Source organism: Xenopus tropicalis, chromosome 1 (genome assembly GCF_000004195.4).
Source record: "Xenopus tropicalis strain Nigerian chromosome 1, UCB_Xtro_10.0, whole genome shotgun sequence".
In the NCBI taxonomy this organism is placed as follows: Eukaryota; Metazoa; Chordata; class Amphibia; order Anura; family Pipidae; genus Xenopus; species Xenopus tropicalis.
In genome coordinates, this window is record NC_030677.2 from 174,897,234 (window position 1) to 174,924,715 (window position 27,482).

At 36.2% G+C, this 27,482-nt stretch overlaps 1 protein-coding gene across 2 annotated transcripts in view; it reads left to right on the top strand.

The window, feature by feature from the left end:
- efna5 (ephrin A5) overlaps nt 1–27,482 on the top strand; it is a 257,725-nt gene that overhangs the window by 222,202 nt on the left and 8,041 nt on the right. Inside the window, exons 2-4 of one of the 2 annotated variants that reach the window (NM_001016422.2) lie at nt 925–1,217; nt 22,054–22,119; nt 22,526–22,606. In NM_001016422.2, the coding sequence (NP_001016422.1) occupies nt 925–1,217; nt 22,054–22,119; nt 22,526–22,606 (440 nt within the window). The remainder of the gene's footprint in view (nt 1–924; nt 1,218–22,053; nt 22,120–22,525; nt 22,607–27,482) is intronic. The other variant, XM_012962281.3, reaches the window with a different exon arrangement.

Genomic DNA, 27,482 nt, shown 5'->3' on the forward strand with positions numbered 1-27,482 from the left:
ATATTCCTGTATACATGCACGGCTCTCTCACTAAGGCTACTCAGTGTTTTTACTCATATTTCACGTTGTTATGTAAGACCCCTTTTCCATTTCGTTGTTGCCGCAATGAAAGAATATCCAGTATTCATAAAGTAGGGGCAATGTTTTATTCCTCATTTTTGTAATGTTTTTAAAATTGGTTTTATTACCTGATTTATATACTGGCGTATTTCTCCCATTCAAACACTTACCCTGGTGGCCCCATACCATGTTGTATATATAACGATATCACGTAAAATAATCTTGCCTTGATAATAAAGCTTTAAAAATGGAACTTTAAGACCTGTGTGAGCGGTACCTGCTTTCAAGAATACGTAAAATAATCTGATATTCTTTAGACTTCAAAAAAAAATACCAAGTTTCATTTTCCTTTAAGACATTGGAAAGTGTTGATTTATTCAACAAATAAAAATGTTCTGAAGATGCTAGAAGAGATAATCAAACCCAAGACTGAAATTAGAACTTTGATAATAGATGCTGCTGTGTTTTTTTACTCTGCTGGATACAAATCACTGAAATGTGAAATCAAATGAATACTTTTCATATTTTTATGTTACCTTTAATAGTGGCCTGAATTTCTCTTCTTCATACCCAGTATGAAAATTTTTTGAAGTGGTAAAATAAAGCAGGATATATTAACTATGTATATAGATAATTATTATTGTTTAACGTTTAACGTTTCACAGCACTGTACATAATGTAATGACAGACTGACAGACCAATACAGTAGGTAATATGGGCCCTGCCAACAAGGGCTTACAATCTACTATATAGGCGCAGATAAATACAACACAATATATTAAAATATTCATTAATTTTATCTTTGTTCACTTAGGTAATACAATGGGATAACAATTTATGAATGAAACCTTTCTGTGTTCACAGGTTCATGAGAGGTGACTACAACATCGATGTCTGTATCAACGACTACCTAGACGTGTTCTGTCCTCATTATGAAGACTCGGTTCCAGAAGATAAAACTGAGCGCTATGTTCTGTACATGGTGAATTTCGATGGTTACAGCTCCTGTGATCATACATCCAAAGGCTTCAAGAGATGGGAATGCAATCGCCCTCACTCCTCTAATGGACCTCTAAAGTTTTCCGAAAAATTTCAGCTCTTCACACCCTTCTCATTAGGGTTTGAATTCAGACCAGGACGGGAATATTATTATATATGTGAGTACCCATTTGGCTGCTTTCTATCTTAGTTTTGAACCCAAGTTTCTTTTATTTCTATTTAAACCGATGCTATCAATTAGACTGCTTTGGGGAAATACAGTGTCTTTAATAATGTATTATCAGAGATGCAGTTCTGCATAAATCAGTAAGGCTCTATCTCTCCATGCAGTGTTGAGTTGTGTGTATATAAATAAATGCATAGTTCAATATAAAATATTTTTAGCCCATTGAATAATAAACATGGGAAATCTCTAAAGTTAGAGTTAAAATAGTATCGTCTGGCAACCTTTGCCTGGGGCCTCATAGTATAAAAAACCTTTACTGCATATGGCTATACATTAGATCCTACAGTTGTCTTTTCCTCTCTCATGTCAGATGAGTTTTCTTTGGTTTTCCTAAGCTGAGCAACATTATAAGAGTTTCTTCTTTTTGGCTAAAAAATGTATCCTGACTGTGGGACGGTTGGCAGAACTGCTCAGCTGGTGACACTGTTTAAGTTTCATTATATTAGCAGTTTAAGTTTGAAACTCGAAAAAAATAAATGCAAATAGCAAAGGTGCTTAGAAGAGCACTTTGAAAATATTTTTCTTACCAGATCCTTGATGTTCAAATCCTTGATTGTACAAATCCCCACCAATTAAATCTCAGAGACGTTGGGGCTCATTTAGTACAGTAGTGCAGTTCACCATGTTTTTCCCCACGTTGCAATGCCACTGCCCAGAAATTCATTGTAACGGCACTCACCACATTCAGGGCTACCCGCTGGTGGGTTCAGGGCCAAACTCTTCCTTCTACCCACCCTGTCCATGACTAAATTATGCTCTTCCAGCTGTCAGTATTTATAGACATAACCCTGTGATGCCTCACCCCTTTGCTGACATCAGAAATGGGCCAGTTGGGTGTTGGTCTATAAAAATTATGCCTTGCTAGGTTTGGAGCATGTTAACTTTTTGTAGACCCACACATAATTGTTGTGCAAGTGAGTGCAAGTTGCATGTGCAAGAGAAGGGATTGAAAATGACGAGACATACAGTAATTTACACATTCTTTAATTACCTACAATTCAATTGGTTTAGCAGCTCATGTCCCCTTGCAACAGCACACGTAGCTCCTTGTGTCAGATGCACTAAAGGAGATACAAAGAGCAAATTGCTGCACAGCCCTATTATAGTATAGGTCAAAAGACATTTGTGTATGACATTTGGCTAGGCACAATTATGTGCCATTAGTGGTGTGCAAAATTTTTCACCAGGCATGAATTCGTGGTGAATTTCTGCAATTGGGCTTTGGCAGATCCTTTCGCCAAAGGGGCGCAAATATTCTCTGTGGAACAAAAACTTGCCATGTGGCAAAAAAAAGTTACTTGTGTTTAAAAAAAATGATGCATGTGTTACAAAAAAATGCAGCGTCACAAAAAAAAAATTGGTCTGCATGTAATTTCTTGCATTTCGCAAATTTTTCACAGTTTTGTGAAAACAGGACAGATTTGCTCATCATTATGTGCCATTTGAACACCAACCAATTGTGAATGAGCCATAGTTTACTCCAGAATTTTGCAACAGGCATATTTATCAATGTGTGGTGAGAAAATTCTACCCAAACTACTAATTATGCTACTTAGGGGCGATTACCTCAGAATAACTCATCCACTTTCTACTCTTTCCTATAAGTTTTTTAAAAGTGTAATTATTAGATGGTGAACTCTAAATTTATTCCATTGATAAATACATTTCTAAAACTGCTATAGGATTTAATAGAAAGTGGGTGAGCTTTCCTGTGGTAAACTCTAATTTCACACTTTGATAAGTGACCCTAAGTGCACATTATGTATATATTCATATAAGGCATGCTTGTTTTGGTGTTGGTTGATTGTGTATTATGCTATAAAAGTTATGTTAAATATAAAAGTAATATTCATATTTAAAGAATGGGCTATTTTTATTTTGAGACCATTCTATTCATTAAATTCACTTTCAGTCATGTCCTGTGTTTGTTTTCGTGCTTCCTTGCCTGTAGCAGGAGCTTTAACTAATAATGTTTATTGAAGTTAATTCTATAAAGTAGAAACCTTAGAATGTCTTGAAACAGCTACTGACTTTCAGTAAAGCACAGGTTTTTATAATAATATGCACTAATACTACCCTTCCTACTTTCTTGAAAAGAATGGGTTATCAGGTTTCTCTATTTGTATTTGTGTTACAGTTTACCTGGATTTAAAAAGTTAATCTGTTTAATACATAAAAAAGAAAATCCCATATTCTTGCAACTGTGTAGATTATTTTTCATCCAGACAGAAAAATGTTGGAGTTAAGCCTCTTTTAATCCCAATACATGGCCCCCGAATCTGACCTCAGAAATCAGTATTGATACAGTGCTTTTAGAGTGATAAAATGCTTTGCATTCATTGTAGGAGGCCTATTTTATCTGGTTGTGTGACAAGACACCTGTGTGACCCATAACGCTCTATAGTCCAAAGAGAGAAGTTGAGCTGTCATCCATGCAAGAACGATGTGAGGCAGGGAAAGGTCAAGTGAATTAGTTCATTTAACATCAAGACTAGGTTCAGCATAGCTGAGCTGACTTGGTTAACTTCTTTGCTAAGAAGACATACTTTTGTGTTGTGATCTAAAGCCATAATTGAGGTCTAAAGAAGGGAATCCTTATTTTGTTTAACATATATGTAGATCTGACAGGTTTTTAATGATATACGAAATATATATATATATAATTTATCATATAAGAAAATGTGTAGCCACCAAGAGGTATTTTTTGTAAATTACTTAATTTCCTTGAACAACTATCTTGAGCTTCTTTAGAGTAGATGGATAACTGGTCTTTAAGATTGGATGCTTGGGAACTTACATGAAAAAACCTTTGCCATTGTGTTATGTGCTCATAAATGAATACCAACCGAATTTAAAGAAATATATTTGTTAATCTGACCTAGGAGCCATTTTGTACAGGAAGGAATGGAATGAGTGAAGACCATGATTCCCAAACTGTGGGTCAAATATTTGAGGTGAAAACTTGTTTTCTGCCCTAGATAGTTTTAGAAATATTGCCAAATTCCTGATGCGCCAATATTTTTATATATCTCAGTATAATATTGTTCTGTGCTAACAGGGTTCTAACAAAATTGTGAACTTCCAAGGAGGCTGGAAACATAACATTCTTAAAAACACCGATCTAAGGCATAGAAAGAATGTATGATATACAATAGTTTGAAACTCATCATCATGTGTATATAGCGAGAAGTTTAATATGGGCAGATGTGAAAAAAAAACAATTGTTGGTATAAAAATACTAAATCGTGCTTTAACAGTGGTTATTACTAATAATAAATCTCATTAATAAATGCCTTTCTAAAGTCATTTTATTTTGTCTGGGATTTAAGTAGTAAGAAAGATTTGATTATTGCCTGTTCACAATGCATGTAGTAATATGAACATTTAATATCAGCAGGAGCTAGCAGTTAAATAATAAATTCATAGTTCTGGCCACCACGATACAAGTAGTACAGGAGATATACTGAGATACAGTATGCTGCAAAATTAATAAGGGGGTGGATTAACTACATAGTAAGTGCGCAAAATGTGTTAGGCTGGAGGGTTTAGCTGTGGTCAAATTTTCCATAAATAGACCAGAGGTGTGCAGTGATCCATATCTAGAGTTGCTATCTAAACTTTATACAACCCATGTATTAAAATCTAATATTATGTAAAACCATTTCATTTTGGGGGTGTTGTTAGCAACCCTTTAATGGCTGACTACTTGTCAAGATATTCATTTTTATTTTATGTTGTGGCCGTATATTTTGTGTTTGTCTTTCTTTTTCTTAGAGTTTTTTTAAGCAAGATGAAGGTCTAAAATAATCAAAATGTCTTCATATTTTGGCTCTAGACCAAACCAGTTGAGCATAATGAATGAGTGTCCGTTTTAAATTACTAAACTTTCTTCAAATGTTTTGAAACTATGAATACATATGTTTTTATTTCAAAGGCCGCATATATATAGAATTACTAGAGAGTCTGACTGCACCTGTGGTAGCTTTGCTGAAAGGAATGCAGCTCTAGGATATCACATTAAGCTCTATTTAACAATAGCTAGTGCTAGCTGAAGCAAAACCGTATAAATTAGTATCTGTCACGTCCGTGCATTAAATGTGGAATTAGTAATCTATAGTAGTCATAAATGTTTTTCCAGGTTTAATAACAAGCAGACTGACTGCCAAAGTACTTTCTGGAAGACATTTTCTTCACTTAACTGTCATAAGGAGCCAAACGGTTATTATGGATACTTTGATAAGATTAACAGTTTCAACAATTTATTGGAGAGAAGGAAAACACAAAAGCACATTTTACAGTATATTGCAGCTGAGCTCAGGGGTTCTTTGTAGGCATAATTTGTTGTATCCTTGATAAAATTATACATTGGAGGCGCAAGACAATTTAATTCTATGAAAAGAAATCTGAGAGAGGTTAATCAACAGAACCGTCAGAGGTGACTGTCTAGCCTACCATACAGAGCGTTCAACTACAACATGCCTTGTATGGCTTACATTGTTTAATACAAAACTGCTTCACATGTTACCTAACAGAACCTGTACTTTGCTGAAAGGGGGTAGCTTAAATTCCACACTCTTTTATCTGTATTAGCAGCAATAGAGGTGGTTTTGTCATGGTTTAAACTTGACTTTTCTTTTTTTTTTTTACTTAAATCAATTTACTATTTTATTAGTGTGTGGTTATTTGCCATTTTTTCCATTCTGTTTTTTTAACCACCTTTTTGTCAACCAGTTTTACTTATTATTATATTATTAATAATGGTAGCCTTTATCCTTGTCTGCAAATGGCTTCTTTGTTATCTTTATATTGGAGGAGCTGCCACAGTTGCTCTAGCAATATAATCTAGAAACCTCTATAAGCTGTATGCCTTTGCATTTAATTTAGTCTATGTAAAGGCAACATATCACATAAGTCTATGTATTTATTACAACCAACATTCTTTGCACTCATGGGTTTTGGCACCAAGCACCATTGTGCCTCAATCTTCAGTGTCTTCAGATGAATCACACTCAGATGTGCCAGTTGGTTCAGGAGGGTGGCAGCTCCAATTTTGACCCGTTACACAATCCAACCTGCAACTGCCTTATCTGCAATCCAATTCACAATCTGCTGCCCACCATTACATAGGAATGCATAGTTTGTTGCTGCAAACTGGAAGTGACATCTTCAGGAGTGGACGGGGGGGGGGGGGGGTAAAAGGAGTAAAATATAGATAATATAGGTAATATAATATAAGAAATATGGATAAGACCCCAATCCGCTGACCAACATCTATACCTGCATCTGAAAATCCTACCTGCAACCCACACGGTACCCTCTTTCCTTGCAGGTAACCTGGGGTAACCCTGACCCATTGCAGGACTCTACCTTTAGGGCAAGCATGCAACTTTTGCATCTTCCCTTGTACCTGATAACACAAGGGAACCTGATAACACCACTTTAATTCTCCTTCCCTGTTCCCAATGTGTTTCATTAATTCAAAGGTGTGGCCCATGAGCCATAAGTATAAGCTAGGCCTTCTTCCCTGATGATTTGCTGCCCTAGATCAAGGGCTTTCCAACAAATCTGGGTCTGGATATTCAGTTTCTATAGTGCATGTTCTTGTTTTCTCTTCTTCTCACTGTTGCTAAATACATTATAATGTAAGAAAGAGCCACCTTGTAAATGCAGTCTCTTTGGAATCGGGAAGATGAATGTTTAATTAATGTCTGGAGACCTAAGTCTCATTAGGATATTTAGTGACATTTTGTGCTCTTGCTTGATCTGCAATTTCTTTAGCTGGATATAAAATAACAATTCTACTGTGGTACAAAGCCAGAAAATTGATTTTATCTGTGTAACAACTTGAAAGTCACGTTAACAATCTGCCTTGATGTGCTCTAAGATCTAGCTTTTCCAGTCCTGACCTCAGTTGGGAAGATTGCAGTCAGTTTAGCAAATTCTGCACCATTATACACGGGTGTCTAATGCAATATTCCATAGCGGATGTGGAGAACCTGTCAAAATAAAAAAAAAGTATCTTCCTTTAGTTACTGAGACCCTAATTTATTCCACGATTAGCAATATAAAGTCATTTCTATTGGTTTTTATGTTCACTAATTTGTTTTTAAAGTGAGTCAGGGGAAAACTGTTTTTTACAAAATGTGTCAGGTAATAGCACTTATGATAAACTTCAGTCACACTTTACTGCTGCACTGCAAGTTGGAGTGATGTCACCCCCTCCCTTCCCCCCTCCCAGCAGCCAATCAGCAGAACAATGGGAAGGTTGCAAGATAGCAGCTTCCTGACACCTGTATATGCTATGCCCCGCCTACTGGTAAATATGAGAATAGCACTCAATTGTAAAAATCCAAGTTCGGCTCAACCAAGTCATGGCTCCTTCAGTTACATTGAGTAGGAGAAACTGAAAGCAGTTCTACTGTGTAGCGCTGGCTCCTTCTGAAAGCTCAGACTCAGGCACAATGCACTAAGATGGCGCCTACACACCAATATTGTTAAATAAAAAAAAAAATACAATAAATTTAAAATTATACCATAAGATCATGACAGAATCCCTTTAATGAAAATATAGAAATATTAAAAAATCTTGAATTTGAATAATGGTTTAAAACGCACATTTTCAATATTTAAAACTTGTAAAGTGTAAACAGCTTAGGAGGTCATGTAGAAGTCAATGGGAGCTGTCCTAGGCAAAAATTTGAACTATTTAGTCAGTATGAATTTTTCAAGTTTTCAAATTTTGTTTGAGATTCTCAACCCATATGCAAAAATTCTGAATTTGAGATATTCAAAATTTTTTTTATATACTGTATAAGGTAACATTCACATTCAGCAGTCTGTGCCATAGGGTGCTGCTCTGAGCACTTTCACTCATCCAAAGCCTTGTTCCCAATGCAAACTGCATGCAGGGAGAAAGGATTTGCACAATTATTTTTTCCAGAGTGGAAAATAGCTGTTGTCACCATTCAGTAAAATTTACACACAGTTGATAAATCGGCCCCTTAGTTCTGGTTAATAAATCTGGCAGTTGATTATTTGTCACTTCTGTAGATTTATAAGCTCAGGTTCTCATCCTGCTCTGCTAACAAGTGTTTCTATTGTGGTCCAATTAGAATTTCAGGCAGTGAACAAATTGACTGTTTACATGGTTGAAGTGCTGTGTGGAATCCAGATGCATGGAAAATCTATCTTCCAAAAGGGATTTTTTTTTCTTTCCAGCCCAATAAATCTATTTGTCTTTCTTTTGTCAAATTATTCTAAAGACTTATCGAGCAATCAGTGTTGAGTTTTCTGGTGTGTTGCACATCTGGGACATGAACAGCCCACAGTGCTGGTCAGCACAGTAGCCATTTGTTGAACAGTTCATATTCCATACAAGAGGGTATGAGAAATGACTGAACAGATACAGAAAGTGCATTATTTCTTGGATCCTACGCCTCCAACACGGAAGTCAAATTTGCCATGAACATCTGCTTTGTGATTGACTTTCAAGCTCAGACCCTTTCTGCTCATTACCATTTCAGGCACGTACTGCACACACCCAATTCCAGTCAAACAAATACAAATTTGGACAAATATTGTAGCCATATTGAACTGAAGGAGCTATAAAGAATCAATAAACTATAAAATGTTCTTACTAGATTTTTGTGTGTACAATTGGTGCGTATGCCACAAAAACTCTTAACCTGTGCCTTTTTAATATATTTCTAGGCTCCTACCCTAGTATCTGCCCTTCCACGCTACAATTATTATTTAATTTAATTTAAACATCAATTAAACCCAATAGGATTGATTTGCCTCTAATAAAGATTAGTTATGTCTTAGTTAGGATCAAGTACAAGGTACTGTTTTATTGTTATAGAGCAAAAGGAAAATTATTTTTTATTAATCATCAGTCATTTGAATTATTTGCTCATAATGAAGCCTATGGGAGATGACCTTCCCATAATTCAGAATTTTCTGAATAATGTTTTTCTGGATAAGGGATCCTATACCTGTACTAACATTTCCCTGAGTCTGACCAACTCAAGTCCCTACAACTTGATGTCATCTGGGGAACTACCCTGCAATAAGTGTCCTTGGTGGCCCAAAAAGTTCCTCTTTCTATCTCATATTGTTTATATATAGGGATATAGCAAACCTCAAAAAAAAAGTTTGAGAACGCGTTCGCAAACTTACGCCAAAAAGCGCGAATATTCGCGAACTTTGCAAACCCCATAGACTTCAATGGGAAGGCGAACTTTAAAACCTAGAAAAGCCATTTCTGGCCAGAAAACTAATTTTAAAGTTGTTTAAAGGGTGCCACGACCTTGTCAGTGGCATGCAGGAGGGGGATCAAGGGCAAAAATTTCTCTGAAGAATACTTTGTTGACACAGCGTTGCGTAAAATCGCAAAGGCAGCTGGCAGACCTAGCGGAAATACGCGGCGTTTCTTGCTAATTCGCACTATTACCACCATGGAAACTGGATTTGCTGAAAAACGCCACGTGTGGCTTGCGTGGCGTTTTTAGGCCGAGAAAAAACGCAGCGGAAAAACGCCACGTGAACCCAAATTGCGAACATACACGAAAAGTTCGCGAACTTGCGAATTAGTGAACTAGTGAACTTGTGAATTAGTTCGCCGGGGAACAGTTCGCTACATCTCTATTTATATATAACGCTCACATGGTGTTCTATAACAGGAGCTATCTGCCACTATTTTCACATTTTTCACAAGATCCCTTACCCCCGATTTCTAAAAGGCCTTGGTTACCTTAGGGTCTAATCTTCTTCCTCAGGCTTCCTTCACATCTACCACTTTCATGGAATGAAGTCTAAAAATACAGAGTCATGTTTTCCCTTCCCTTTTATAGATTAGAGGCAACAGGAACTACAGTCAATACTTTGGGAACACATCCCTCCCCCAGGGCATAGGTACACTTTGGGCCTTTGGGAACACATCCTTCCCCCAGGGCATAGGTACACTTTCTCACATAAGGTAGAGATAATTCCTTCACATCCCCTACATTTTTTTTTATTCCTACTGTTAGGGCTTAACCAGTCTCCTTAATAAAGGCAGGTCTTCTCTGACTTCTTTGCTGTGAAAATCCTTATATATTTACCTGGAATATACTCATTAAATATAAATATATATTTTTTTTATTCATGATGATGTGCATAATCTTGAAAAGCAAAACACTTTTATCTAAAGTTGTGTAGCTGTGGAAAAGGGCTAAATAGTGAACCCCTGTGTCATATTTAAGGTCTGTCATCATTGATAATGGATGCTAATAGCTTCAGTGATACATCATAAAAATATGGAAAGGGATCATGAAAGTATGCAGCGTGTCTAAAAATAATAATAAAAAAAAGCTGCTAAAAGTTTAATCTCTTTTACTGTGTGGCAGCACATTCAACTTTCAAGTGCCCATATTGCTTGTTATGTGCTGTGCGTCTCTGTATCGAGTCGAAAAGTCAAGTTATTTTACACATGTCAAGAGGGTTTAAGGCTCTTGTTTGGTGAAAGGATTATTTCAGCTAGATAACAACGAGTGGTAAGCAGTGGATTTTCTAATAATATTCTTTCTCGGAAAGATAAGTCATATATTCTGATAAATTGAATAGCTAGACCTCACAGTGATGAGTTACTTGGAACTTTCTGCAAAATGATTTTACCATGGGGAGCACTGTAATGCAAATTTGATTTTGTTCTACCAAAGAGACAAAGAATATTTTAGAGATCATGCAACTGTTATATATTGTTTAAAATATACTATGTTTTTTGTATTTTTTTGTTATATTTGTTATATTATAAATAAAATGCCTTCACTATATATGCAAATTATTTGCTACACCAAAAAATACTCAATTTCAAAAAACACATATTGCATTTGGCAGCGGCAGAATTGTTATACTTAACCAAGCTCAGTTTGGGTTACTCTTTTTATCCTATTTTGTTCTGGAATCTTATTCATAAAACATGGCTTTGCAGATAAAAATCCCAGTGGAAGCACAAAAATGAGTTAATAAAAAAAAAAATCTATTGTTTTACTGGGCTTCTCTGAATCCTGATGGATTCCCTGAGGAACTGTGACCCTGAACTCAAGTGCTAGAGCACTAAGGGGCGTGGCACAGAGCCACTGGCACAAGGCAGGCCCATTCTTACCACCATTTTGGGGCCAATTTAGCAGTTCATCAATTTTGGAGTGCATTTTAGAGACATTCATTAGTTCAGAAAACACAAGTGTACAAAAATTATGGGAGTTTGTACTAGTTTTTTGCTTCCTTGTGGAAGACTGGTTACCTCAGGTGACATTTTACCAGAGGCAACAAAAAGCCTTTTATGTTTACAATCATATAGCAGTCCCACACAGTAATGTGACTATAGATGAAGTAGCCTGGAAATTTTTTTTTGTGGTTGGGCCCTAAATTTACAGCAGTGGTTCTGTAGTGGTAGTTTGGAGACCATGGAGCATGCTGCTGTATGATATAATATAATAAATGTTTTATTAGTCAGTTATGCACACCTATTAAATGTTAAACATATTCTTTGTGCTTGTAATTATACATGCATATATTTAGGACCTAAAGTGAAGGGCAAGGGCACACGGGATGTTTTTACATCATATTTGTATGATCATCAAAATGTGGGTTTGAGCATAATTGCACTTTTAAAACCACATGTGGCTGATGATGTGCATTTCTCAGCTGAATGTAGTGAGGTAAGGAGGTCCAGCATAATTACATAACTTAATGATATCTGCTACCATGTGGATCTATGGGATCGAGTTTTGTAGGTGAATTGGTGCTTTGGCAGCAAAACACGTACTATGGTGTAGCCCCTTGGATGTCAGCTTGTAAGTGCCCTGTGGGATAACAATGCTGCATATCCTATCGTTGCCTATAGGGCTGCATTTCATGAATAGTTATACTCAAATCTGCATTTTTAAAAATGTGATGTAAAAGTGCCCCTGAGATCCATAGAGCCTTGTGTTTGTGGCCACAACCCACTAGCACCCGGTGAATAGGGCCCTAGCAGGGTTATCAATATTATACACATTGGCAAACTCAAGTGATGGAATCACCACTTTCCTAAATGTCACATCCTAAATGTCTCAAAAACGTGTTCATTTGGTGCTCAAGAAAAAACAATACCATTTCACAAATAAAATAAAACCAATGAGTCTTGCTGATCACTTTGTTCACAACTTTTGAGGTTCTTTTGAGTGGACATATCATCAATAATATTCTGTTAATCTGCAGAATATAAGTGACTTTCATTTAGAGTCAAGAAGCCAATCAATATTGTAATCCTTTAGATATTTGACATGAGGCATACAACGGTCACCCAATCTGGTGTACAATCTGTAACACAAGCACCTACTGCATAAGTAGCTGTTTCCATCTCCAAATACAGTGCAATCAACCAGATTTCTCAGGGGGTGGGCAGCTGTTCATGTTTATTTAGTCCGCTCTTGATAAGCATTAAACTCAGTAGCATGAACATGCAGCGCATTATGTTTGTGTTTCACAAACAACCATGGCTTATTTTAGAAACCATGCTAAAGTGTAATTATAAGTCTTAAAACATGTTTACTGTAAACTCCTTGGGAACAATCTTTACAGTATGTTCTGTATTTCAAAAATGTGCTAGAATTCCCATTTACATCAAGATGCTATAGAGCCACAAGCACAAATATATAACACAAACGTGCTGTGCTGGCTAATGTGAGAAATAATGTCCATTTGTCTTTACTGATCATTCCAGAGGTTGTTTATCTAATGAACATTGTTTTTGGCAATAAATAGTGAATTTTACATGTTCTCTCCATAATAAATACAGCTATGCATAATGTATCTATCTGAGAGAACTCTTTTTCAAGTGAAGGTGATATTATTAAGGAACTAGTTTTATGGAACTGGAACGTCACAGCAGTTCACAAAGAGCTTCTGGTATCAAAGAGCAAAGCAGAGTATTTAATAGAGCTTGGTTGTAAGTGCTTTTGTTCCAGCAGAGCTGATAGATTCATCTCCATCTGTTCCATATTCATAACAAAGAAGCTAGCTTACAGGAGGCCTGACTTCCCTAGAGAAGAATGGAAATGATCTTTTCAGCACACAATAAAAAGACCCAAGTACAGTCACTTAGGCTGTGTGGAAAAGCAGTAAGCGCTAAGGGCACTTCAGCACTGCAATTCACCTATAACATACGGAAGTTTCAGGCTATACATTTTCTGATGGATAGAAACTGCAAGTCCTTTATGTTTTTACTTTACAACAACATTTGGCGCACAACAACTGCAGTGTTACAGATTCTAAAATCACGGAAATTATGTATAATTAAATGTGAAGTTCAAGGCGAACCCTTAAAAGTTATTTTTTTTTCTGCCCCATCTCTTTTTACTATTAGAACATAAACATATTCGCTATATTATATGGGGAAGTGTGCTGTTTTCTATCTCTGCTTTTATAGCCTGTAATTTCCGAAAACATCAATGGCCCGTGCGAACTTTACGGCGGCTCCATATGTACTCGATAAATGAAAAAATAAAGCGCCGACTTCTTTTTGTTTTTGCAAAACTGGAAAAAAACATAATATTGTGATTTCCACTTATACTGCTGAGCACCCATTAAATGCCTTGCTTTATATATATGTTCAGTATATTAAGTAGTATTATGCCATCAGGTACCCATGGTGGCATGAATAAAAACAGAAATAACGATTGCTCTTAACTTCAGTTGCATTTTTGGTGACTAAAACACTATTGTATTTATTCAGTTGGAGATTAGTGCTTATGCATATGGTTATGGCCACAATGTCAAACACCAATATAAAAGTAGCAGCTGAAAATTCACTTAAGTAGACCAAAATACCAAAATACCAGTTTCCTTAATTGTATTTATATTGTGGCTGACTTTTCGGGGCAATTGAGGAATGCTTTGGCTACAGTCTTTTAATTCTTTTCTTAACTATTTTGTCAGTGAAATGTTGCCAGGATGCTAGTAAAAGATCCAGGGTTGGATATAAGAAACATGAAAATAGAGAATCCAATGATATTTCCTTCTGGGTTTTTTTTTTTTATTATTATTTTTAGTTCATTTACACTTTCTTGACTGTCGGATACATCATTTTAGCAAAGTGTGTTGCAAAGACTTCATTGAGCGCATCTTTAGCGCCCCACTGAACTCTGAATCAATAACACCTGAAGCATTTCAGAAGCGGGGGTTCAAAATCCAAACAATTCATTCTAGCAAGGACAAAACATAAGAACTTTAATAGTATTACAGTGCAACTGTAAATGTGAAGCATTTACGTTGAAATACAAACGGTACCAAGGGGAGGATCAAAGTGATCACTACAGAAAATCTCATCCACTTTCTATTCATTCCTATGGGGATTTTAGAAGTGTATTTAGCAATAGATAAAAGTTATATTTTACAATTTTTAAATAAGCTTCTAAAAATCCCATAGGAATGAATAAAAAGTGGGTGAGTTTTTTTTATAGTTAGCTCTAATCTCACACTTTGATAAGTTGCCCCATAGTTTGGCTCATTTATAAAGCTCTCAGAAAGTCAATCTAAGGGGCACATTTACTATGGGTCGAATCCGAGTCCGAATTGGAAAAATCCGATTTGAAAACGAACATTTTGCGACTTTTTCGTATTTTTTTTCAATTTTCCGAAAAAATCGCAATATACCGATCATTACGAAAAAAACGCAATCGGACGCATTCGGCCCGTTCGTGGCTTAGTAAATGTGCCCCTAAATGTGCATACATCTAGAGTTGGACATCTGTATACGTAGGTTGAGTTTCAGTGGCAGATCACTTTACAGACTTGTATTGATGTCTCCAAGAGTTTCCATGAAAACGTATCATGGAGTGAATTCCTTTCTGCTCAGTTGCTCCATGTAGTAGATAAATAAAATTGTGATGTGCAACAGAAAACTTAAATTGATGAAACACATGTGATTAAACACATGCAATTCAGGTACAAATAACTGACAGCATAGGCCTCCTTACCTAACATCTTCTTGTTCATATTGTTGTTACAAGTTTTGGGTTTTTATAAACCTACCAAAGCTTTATGTTTTATAATAAGCGTGGTTAATCCATAAATATAATATTTTAATAATTAAGCTCTGATTGTATTTAGAAATGATGGACTATCTGTCATTCAAATGTCTTCTGGATTTATGCATGCCATTAAATACATAAAGCTTTGGGTATATCACAGTATTTTTAACAGTCACTGCTGCATAGTATGCATACCAATAACTTATTGGCACAAGAGTGGCACTATCAACTTTACAGTCAAGTTTTAATGAAGGTTCTTCTCTTGTATGTGGTTTGCTAGGTCACACAGAGACAATATTCATAGCAATTTATATTCTAACTACTCTGTAGGTTCAAGGTATGGTTGTGGGCCTTGTGCATGACAGCTGCAAATGGCTTTTTGATTTAATACAGAAGCAGGCCTAGGTCCCAGTGGAGTTACTGAATGATGTGTAAATATATATGTGCGAAACAGACTTTCCCATAAGTTTTAGGATTGTGGGGTCCCTAAAAATAATTTTGTGGCCCAATTACATGTGCTTACAGCAATGACAAGCATAATGATAATATATTCAAGACAAACTCTCCATTTGGTATATTACAGAAGAAGCTGTGCCAGTATGACAGGTTAGATGAAAGCTTGGTTCTTCTATTCTGCAATAAAAGAGCACGGATGAAAACACGATTAAAAGTACAAGGCCTATGCATTAGCTGTTATGATGGTGGACATTCCATTATTTCTTATTACCTTTATACCAGATTATCCATAAACTGTCATGTGTTGTTAGTGCTTTATGATAACTAGTTTTGCTTTTGCTAATATATTAAAAAGGGATAATCAGATTTCATGTTGTACCAGTCAGAACAAATATGATCTTGATTTAATGGAAAATGAATGATATTGTAAAGCTGGTGCATTATCTGTGGAATAGCTAATAAGATCGCTTCATGTTGTATTGGGATTTCCTTGATTAAGGGGCACCAATCACTCTTATGTGACTACCTCTGAGTCACAAATCCATTATGATATTATGAAGAGTTTTCCACATAATATTTCATATAGAATTAGATATGAGACATATTAGATAGAACAGTTGTAGTAATAGTAGCAAAGTTTGCTCCAGTATTTACAACCAAAGCAAATAGCCACATTTTTGGAAAAAACAATTAACAAATGCTCCCCATATTGATCAGTTGCTATGGGGTTACTGGAACTTTGCATTTTCCATTTGCATTATTTCCATTGTTCGCTTCCTTAATATTGAAATGTTATTACAGACATTTTGTAACAACATATTTTTACCTCCCCTGTGCTATAACATCACTTAATCTCTATCAGCACCAGTCCTAGTAAAGATGCCAATTCTACTTTAAATTGTCTACAATAGATACTTTAAAGGGCTTCTTGAATTTACCTTTTAGCATGATTTAGCATGATGGTATTCTTAGACAATATGCACTTGATCTTTTTTTGTACAATTTATTTTTTTATTCTTTAACTCTCCCATTTGGTATTTCCACAGTTGGTTGCTAGGGGTCCCTCTTACCTTAGCAGCCAGGTAGTGAAATCTATGGTAGAATAGAAGATAAATAGCAGAGGGCCTGAATAGATGAAAAGTGATAAAATATAAACAGGTACCTTTCTACATGTTGGGCTTTAAAAATCAAAACAAAAAGGCAAATAGTTTAAAAACTACAAAAAAAATGAAGACCAATTTCAAGTTGTTTCAGAATATCAATGCCTGCATCTTGCTAAAACGGTAGCTGTATGTTTATAGGGTGATCCACGCTTTCATCTGGCTGGTGGTACAACATTGCACCATTTAAGCCACTGGTTTGAGCATAGACACTTAACTGGAGTTACAGTAGGGATTGGTAAACAAGAGGTGAAATCCTAAGGGTAGGAACCCACAGAGTGGTTCAGTCACCTGCGATAGGTCTCTGCTATCGCGGACGACAAACTTCTCCGAAAAGGCTTTCCATCGGCTACAATAGGAAGCGCTCGTGGTAAGCCCTTTGCATCCTCTTGCAGGCAACTTTGTGTGACTTCGGAAAACGAATCGTTGCAAAGGGCTTTCCTCCAGTGACTCCTATTGTTGCGAGAGGAAGCCATTTCAGAGCAGTTTGTCGCCCGCAATAGCAGCGCTCTATCACGGGCAACTGAACTATGGGTTCCTACCCTAACAGAGCGTATCACTAAAAAAAGTACCAAAGTACCGAACACACCATAAACACCTGGATCCACATGGAATACACACTAAATTTATTTGGAGTTATTTTATATCAATGTATTTTATAACATTAAATACAGAAGATGCCAACAAATAAAAAAAAAATGAATATAGGATTTAAAACTGAAATACATATATGGGGTCATGATAAAAGGTAATATTTCTTTAGAAACAAAAAACAAACATTTTTTTAATTATGTAAAATGTAATAGTGATGAGCAAACTTTGTTGCCATGTTTTGCCAATGAATGTAAAGAGGGTAAAAAAAAGAAATTGAGACATAATAAAAAGTGTTGCATGGTTGTCGCGAACAAACACCCAATGACTTTAATGCGTTTTGCCAATTTTGTGATAAAGCAGAACAGGACAGATTTGCTCATTATTACTAGAAAGTAAAATCACAGGGAAGCCAAGTATAAAATAGGTATAAAATAGAAAGCCAGTATATTAGTATACTGTAAAAATGTAGAAATCACATTACTGAAAATAAATGTCACTAATAAATATTCCAGGTACTTAAGAGGTTAAATGCTTTAATTGTATTTTCATTGTCCTTAATTCCCAGAGATATACTGACAATAATTCTGGGTTAAGATCATTTATCATTGTACACAGTATCCTTTATCCTGTTGCAAACAATCTTGCTGATCCCATCTTTATCAAGGCTTCTAGGAGTCATTCATATTTAAAGGCGGATGGAATATTTAGCTTTGCACACATTGGCTGCAGTACAATTTATGTTTGCCTTCCTCTTTATCTGCATTACAAACAGAAATGTGCAGAGGACTTCAATAGTTTAAGGTCAAACAAGGAAACTTTTCCAGTTGTTAGAAGGGTTATATACTGTATATTTCAGTCGGATGAGACTTTGTTTATTAAGCAAATGTATTCTCTTTGTTAGGATACATTTACATTACAGACATAGGATAGTGAAGGGGAAGTTGTGGAGGATTAATCTTTCAGCTGGTCTTCTTTTAGTCACTGATGGGGCTTCCACATTGCTGTACTACTGCCCCCATTACCTTATATATTCCATAAAAAAAACTCAATCCTATTATATTTGTCTGTAGTCTCAAACATCTTTCCAATAAGTTCAACTAAAATAAGTAGAGATTTCCTGGCTGAATTATGAATTAATACTCAAATCTATTATAATGAGTGCTATATTATCAGCCCCTTCCTCTTTATTTGTGTTGCATGTACATTTGGCAAATACAATGGGAAGTTTAGTAATGAATGAATAGCTTGTATGAGAATTGAGAATGGCTGCTATCTCTCTAGACTTCAAAGATGTTTTCAACAGTTACTGTAGTAGCAGTCAACTAAAATCTACAGTAAGTATTGATGTTGGTATATATGTTTTATGTATGTGAGTGTATAGATAGGTCAGTATGGGTCTGTATGTGAGTGTATAGATAGGTCAGTATGGGTCTGTATGTGAGTGGATAGATAGGTCAGTATGGGTCTGTATGTGAGTGGATAGATAGGTCAGTATGGGTCTGTATGTGAGTGGATAGATAGGTCAGTATGGGTCTGTATGTGAGTGGATAGATAGGTCAGTATGGGTCTGTATGTGAGTGGATAGATAGGTCAGTATTGGTCTGTATGTGAGTGTATAGATAGGTCAGTATGGGTCTGTATGTGAGTGTATAGATAGGTCAGTATTGGTCTGTGAGTGTATAGATAGGTCAGTATAGGTCTGTATGTGAGTGTATAGATATGTCAGTATGGGTCTGTATATGAGTGGATAGATAGGTCAGTATGGGTCTGTATGTGAGTGTATAGATAGGTCAGTATGGGTCTGTATGTGAGTGTATAGATAGGTCAGTATTGGTCTGTGAGTGTATAGATAGGTCAGTATAGGTCTGTATGTGAGTGTATAGATAGGTCAGTATGGGTCTGTATGTGAGTGGATAGATAGGTCAGTATGGGTCTGTATGTGAGTGTATAGATAGGTCAGTATAGGTCTGTATGTGAGTGTATAGATAGGTCAGTATGGGTCTGTATGTGAGTGTATAGATAGGTCAGTATTGGTCTGTGAGTGTATAGATAGGTCAGTATAGGTCTGTATGTGAGTGTATAGATAGGTCAGTATAGGTCTGTATGTGAGTGGATAGATAGGTCAGTATGGGTCTGTATGTGAGTGGATAGATAGGTCAGTATGGGTCTGTATGTGAGTGGATAGATAGGTCAGTATGGGTCTGTATGTGAGTGGATAGATAGGTCAGTATGGGTCTGTATGTGAGTGTATAGATAGGTCAGTATAGGTTTGTGTGTGCTGAGTTTACTTGGAATGGTTGACCTTGATGGACTCTTTTTTTCAACCCAATGTAACTATGTAACATACGGGTGGCATCTGGGTTATATGTATAAATACTGTAGCATAGAGAAGGAATACTAGATACTAATGAAATGATGGTGTGTATAAAAAAGCAATGAGCAGATTGGGGGCCTGAGAATCCCTAGGCGATCCACAGCAGGCATACGATCTTGCTGGTTATGTTAGTTCTAAAGACAGTCATAGAGACCCACACACAGATAAAGAGAGTGCCACATACAGACAGAGCCATTCACACAAGATAGAGTGTGCAAGAAACAGATAGATACATGTAGTTACACAGACAATGAGACTTGCAGAAGGAAAGAGAAACTTGGAAAGATGCCCAAACTCATAGATAAGGAGAGAGACACAGAATAAGAGTGAAATAGAAGCACACACAGAGGAAAAAGTTGTGTCCAAAGCACAATGGAAGTGAGATTAGCACAATAAGAGACACAGACAAAGATATATATTAGAGAGAGACACAGAAGGAGGTTGAGTGACATACAGACATGCACAGAGAACGAATGAGAGAGTGAAATGAGAGATGCTTACAGACAAAAAGACTCGTAGAGAAAGAGTGAGTTATGGATCCTCCATACAGCATGTCTGCGTATATCTTAGTCTTCTCAGTACCAACAATTTCTGTTAGTGTTAGTGTGCACTAGTGTTAAAGCAATTGGCTCAGTTTGTGACCATTCCTCCTTGTCTCTCAAAAGAAAAATCCTATTTAATATCCTGCTGAGAGCTTTGGTACTGTGTGGAAATGCAACAGTCTAATGGTTTAAAGTACTGGTATGTGCAGGTTTGTATGAGATGATTAAGAGGTGAAGGTTAAACGCTTTCTCTTTTTTAAATGATTGTTTATACTGATTCATTTACTTGTGGGGCAAAGGTAAAAGCTTGTCAAGCAGGCTGACCTATGCAGGTTTCCTTGCATTAAAATGTTAATAATATAAACAGTTTGCAAATGGAGATATTTTACACAAAGAGCCTTATGTATTGTACATTTTGCATACGTACTTGCCATTCTACAACAAAAGCATTTCTCCTTTACTATCCTTTGCATAGAACTAGCACATTTATTCAATACTAACTGTATTACATGGAGTAGGTACAAACCTGTGTGGCTGCTCTTACCTTAACATGGCGCACTCAAACATAGATGGGGATTTGGCTGCTTAATGATGCACACTGAGCAGCCGCATAAGCATATGTCTAGGTGTGCTTGTGTAAGCCAGAACTAGAGGTAGGCAACTGCCTAGAGTGCAACTTGAGGGGGTAAAATTGGACGCAGTGGAAAAGGACCCCACTGGGAAGGGGGCAGGTTTGTGTCTGGCAGGGGAGGCAGCGATGGTGGACCCCACAGGTAGGGGTGGATTGTGCTTTTGGGAGGAAAGTTTGTTAAGAAGGCCATAGGAACCTGTATATCTCTGCCTGGCTCTGCCACACATACCTGCTTGAGGATTCACATGTAAGCTTACTCTAATTAAAACTTTGGAGGTTGACAACATGTTAAGCATAGAACATACTGTATATAAAACCAGAAATGCACACAAGCTTAAAAACAAGTATAAAAACACAACCTTTGCAGCAGATACCCAGCGAAGCATAAAAGTCTGTGTCCTCTTTATTTGTACTGATTTATAAGTTATGAAGAACATTTGAATCATAATACAGATACTTTTTAACATTCATTTTAAATACATTTTAAATAAATGGCATCTGTAACCCCTTCCAACAAGCTTGTTTAGGAATGGACTTTTCCAAAAATAATTTAAACATTAATCAAGCCCAATAGGATTGCTTTGCCTCTAATAAGGATTAATTATATCTAAGCTGGGATCAAGCACAAATTACTGTTTTATTATTACAGAGACAAAGAATTTTTTAAAAAAAATGTTGATTATTTGATTAAATTATAGAGTGAATAGGAGATGGCCTTACCGTAATTTCTGGATAACAGATCCCATACCTGCATAGGTCAAGCAATGAAATACTTTTACAATATATGTTAACAATGCTACAATTAAGTTTTTTTTTTGTTTGTTTTTTAAATTAATTTAAGCTAAAATGGTTTTAATTAGCTTTGTGGAATAAAAATAACCAATACATAGCTGTAGGAACTTATAGCACCTGAGTATATTATGACAATTTGTGAACAGTCCTTCTCTTTTGTTTCAGCATCTGCAATTCCAGATAACGGAAGAAGAGCCTGCTTAAAGCTCAGAGTCTATGTACGACCAGCAAGTAAGTGATCTTACTTTTGCTTTAAAGTGGCTCTCGAGTGCATGCTTTACTTTGTGTATGGTTCTCAGCATTCTAGTTTTTACTGTTACGCCTTGTTTGAATCTTGTTCTCAACATTTGTGGTTTAGTTTGCACCATATTTCTAATCATTGTTCATTGAGCTTTACTGAGTGCCTATCAGTTGCTAACTTGTTGTTTCTTAAATGTTGTCCATGTAACATTCATAGAAAATCTGTGGGGCAGTTGGAAAATGCCCTGTAGAACAAAACAAAAAATACAGCAAAAAGGAGAAAGATTAAAAATAAAAAAAATAAAAAAATAACTAAAAAGCAGAAAAAATATAGAAAGTGATGGAGTTTAAAAGATCTCACTAACATATTTGGCTGTTATCTCTATTTTTATTATAGACAACTGTATGAAAACTATAGGTGTTCATGACCGTGTTTTCGATGTTAACGACAAAGTAGAAAATTCATTAGAACCAGCAGGTTAGTATGCTTAGAGAATCTCTTTTAACCAATGTGTCTCGCCCTGGTTGCTTGGGTTTTGAACTTAAGTCTATGCTTGCCTTGCATGATGTTTCCCTTGGTTGCCACTGTTACCCTCATTCTTTAGGTTTCACACCAGAGGTTTAATCAGTCTGATCAAGTGCGTAAGATACAAATCTATTCAGAATTCAAATGATAAGAAGTGAGCTGCTCAGGCCTTATCCCAAATAAAAGCGAAAGCTACTTGCATAAGGATACATTGCACTAACTTCATTGGGTTCTCCTAATTTGGGCTGATTAAACTACTAGTGTGAAGGCGCTTTTGTGTTTTTGCAATGCCTGCGAGACACGCGGTTTCTTTTTGTAGTTGCTGTGCTTGTACTGGTGTTGGTAAATGTTTTTCTTAATAATACATTGCTCTAACTAAAGGAAAACTGTGAATGTCAATCACTCGAAGATGTTTTGCATGCCAATGATCTTAGCTCTCTCTAACAACACACGTTCATATTTCAGTATTCTTGCAACTATATATGTCTAGTGGTGGGGGCTCTATACTCCATGTCGGGGGGGTCATGTCGGTTTAACCTTCTGTATAATGCTAATGCATGAGAACAGTGTGTAGCTAGGTATGTATTTCTTTAGGAGCTCATAATATACTTCCAGTTTCCATAACACTTTATTAGGTAAAGTAAGGGGGTATGTAGTATATAAATCAAGCAAGACTAACATAGTTGGAGGTAATGTAATAACTCACAGTTTGTACAAGCTCTACTAAAGGGGACCTGTCATCCTAAGAAATAATGACAAACCCTATACTGTTATGTTAGTCCAGCAACACAAATTGTACTTACACTATATACATTTTTCAATTGCGGAATCCACAATTAGAGCTACCAGGAGGCACCATTTTGTGGAAACTGTTATCAAGGCAAAATCTATTGTATGTGCCAATAATGAGGGCCTCATGGGCATGTCCATGCATAGGCTATGCGATTATAGGCAGCCAGAGTGGAGGGGCCATGTGGGGAATGCACTGATATCTAGGAAGTGCAGATATGAAAGTGAAAGTTATTGCTGTGCCTCATAGAGGTAGGGAAAGCATAATATGATTGACTGAGATTTTGAAATGAATTCATAACAGGTATGACTGCTTTAATAAAAAAAGAATTTGGGTTTCATGTTTTATTTAAAAATTACTTTTATCATACAGCTTTTTACGTCTGGGTGACAGGCCCCCTTTAAGCCATAGCAGCCAATCAGTTGGTAGCATTCACATTTTGCCATTTGCCAGTTAAATAGACTTACCAGGGTTAGTGGAGAATAACACATGTGTATCACTTATACTTTACTCTTATATGAGGATCATGCTATTTAGAATATGTGGCAGCAGAGAGGATCGTGAGGATTATTATTACACACAAGTGGATGACCTTGGTTGCTGTGTTGTTCTATTGGGAATATTATTGTGTCTAAAAGAATGCTTAATTGCATGTGCACACTTATTCTTCATTTGCTACATTTATATTAACAGATGAAAGGTCACATACCGTGTAGCAGAAATAGAGCTGCTGCATTCCAAACAATACAATATTATAGCGATATTGTAGCTTGGAGAAATCTGCTCCCTAACATACACTTGGGTGCTTTGCATGAATAGGGTTACCACAGCAACTTGCAGCATCTATAACATAGTTCTTATAGGAAAATGTTTACCACTACAAGCAAAACATTCATTTTCTTTCTAACGATATAGTCGGCTATGTAGTTTTCAGTACCAGATGGTCACAGGTACTGGTTTATTTTGCAGGAGACCCCAGCAGTTATTTAATGTCTGTTTCAGTTGGATATTTTGCTGCTTGTATTAAGAAATACAAGTAGCAGCCACTATTCTCTGTTAGAACATAAGCCTAAAATTAGTAGATCAATTCAAATTCAAATTTAAAATTGTATTGGAGCTTTATTGTAAGTGAAGTTGAAAAATCAATGAAATCTACAAACGTCATGCCATTTTGCTGCTGCGGTGCTTTATAAATAAGGACCCTTTCAGTATTCCTTGAGTAAAACTCTTAGCTAGAAATGAAGCTTTTGGCACAAACAGGTATACTCACCATGAAAGCGTGACAGCCGCATAACAGAGCTATCTGACAAGAACTCCTGAGCTAAAGCTTCTGATTAACAGCATTACCTGTCACTGCTGACAAATTTACATGTTATGCAGTAGCTCCAGCAGATAAATGGGATTAAATAAATAGTCTTGATTTTTTTTAATCTCGTTTACATCTCTACAAAGAGAAAACTGGGGCATAATATTTAACATAGGTCCAGTTTTTATTTATATAGTTTTCAAACACTTTTTCTATTTAGCTATTAAAATCTAACAGATCTCTCAAGCAACATATACTGTAACCTATCAGATTATAGTTAATCTTACTATGAGACTATACCTACAATACCTAAAGTAAATAAAGTAATCATAAACTGGTTTAGGTGTGCAGACTAACCACAACTAATACTTTGAGCCCATGTTGTTTTTGCCTTAATAAGACCGTATGTCTGATTTGTGAACCAGGGTATAGGTGCAAAACATATCTTTTGTTCATACAATACACCATTGACATACTAGCAATGTGTAGATTCTGGGGCTTCTGTAGGATCCCATAATAAACAGTTACTATTTATTGGGCTGGTGGGGGCGCTGTTTGGGCCTCTGTGTACTTGAAATGCCAGGACCTAGTTTGAATCTCAGTCCAGGCCTGACCTTGCTCCCGCCCACTTTCATTCATTATTGTCATCTGCAGTCTTTGAACCCATAAATTTGTTCCTAACCACAGTCTAGTGGACTGAATTGCGCATACAATACCAGTATGCCATTCTCAGGGTGCATTGGGAGCTCTGTACTGCTCAAGGCTTCCCTTAGCAAGTGGCACAGAGACCAGAGCGTAATAAATATGCTACTAGAGTAAAGACAAACTTAAACTGCACCATTTGCACCTATTAGTAACTAGGCCACCAGTTTACCTCATTTTTGCTTTCTTCAAATATTTAACATGCATATCTGCTTGGTCTCTATCCTCCCCATTGTTAACTATACCTAGAGACTGATTTATTATAGATTGAAAGTGGTACTAAATTAGATTTCTCAACATGTTGATCTATTTGGAAACAATCACATAACATTCTGCTCTGAGTACAATAAGAACTATCACCTATTCAAATTCTCCATAGGAGATCATCATTTTTATAGGTAGCAATAAGTTGTATTCAGCCCCCTAGAGTTTTACAGGTCTCTGCTTCATTTTTCTTGGGTAGCACGCCTGAACTTTGTGGTACTCTTGTTGATCAATAAGGTAGTGGGTCATAGGATACCTGGGACATGGCTCTGCTGCGCAGAACAATATATATTAGTTTGTAGCAAGAATAAAATGGGTAAAACTAATTTTAAATACAGCTAAATAGATATCAAAATGAATCAGTGTAAAATGATTTCTTTTCAAATAAGCGATTTTAATGACATGAAAACATGATTGCATTTCTGCTCTCGTAATAATGTCAAATGAAAGTTCTGTTTACAGCAGACATTTGCTAAAATGTACTGTCTAAACCATATTTATATACACTATGATACCATAATTGTGTGATTGCTCTAATGCAGGCAGTTCATTTATATGCTATCCTGTGTTTTCTACTATTTATTTCCGTAGAGACAGGCCAGGAATATAAATTCATACACAATTCTTTATTGTATCTAAAGAGAATTAAAGAATTGAATGGATTTTCTTGCATTGACGGGAGACCCTTCTAGTGACTTTAGTCTTCTCTAAATAGATAAAGGGGCATTTTCAAAGTCTCAAAACTCAGACCATTCCATTAAATTACTTCATAGTGGCGATGATAGAAAGTGGTATTTAAAGTTAGAGTTCACCTTTAAATTAACTTATATTATTCATGTTACTATACTAAGCAAATGTTCAGGTGGTCTTCAGTATTAATTTTGTATTGAATGATTCTGACCATTTCCATCCTGAAACTTTAAAATGCTATTTGGATGTTGTGGTCACTGACCTCAACAACTAGACACACAGATTAACTGTGAAGATTTAACATAACTGTTATTCTTATATGTTATTGCTTATCCTTTTTTCAGATCCTCTCCTACTGATCTTCCATTCTGACTTCCAAACTGTTGCCTGGTTGCTAGGGTAATTATGCCCTAGCAAACATATAGCAGTTGAAATTCCAAAAAGAACAATTTCACATTGTCTTAGAATGTTGCTGTCTACATAATACAAAAAGTTAATTTAAGGTGAACTATCTCTTTAAGGTGAAAATGCCTATTATTGAGGGTAGAAATTCCACTTAGATGAGTGGAGAAACAGTTTTCTTCTATTTTTGTCTAGACCATCTTATACATTTCAACCATACTACCCAATTATCTGGGCAAGTCAAGAGGTGTTCAGTCTAAGGGGGTTATGTAATAAAAAGCACTAAGTTGGCCCAGGAGCAGTAACCCATAGCAACCAATCAGTATGTAGCATGTACTGGCCACCTGTTTAAAAGCAAACATCTTATTGGTTGCTATAGGTTACTGCTCCAGGGCGAACTGAGTTACTTTTACAACATACGGAGGTAATAATTCTGTGGTCCTAAAGTTTATGTTGTATATCATTAAGTTAGCATTTTGACCTGAAATATTCACCTCCATACATATGTAAAAACATACTACAGGTGTAGGACCTGTTATCCTGTAAACCCAATAGGACTGTTTTGCCTCCAATAAGGATTAATTAGTGTGGGCACAAGTATAAGCTACTGTTTAATTATTACAGAGAAAAAGAAAATATGTTTTAAAATTTTAAATGGGAGGTGATTTGGAGCT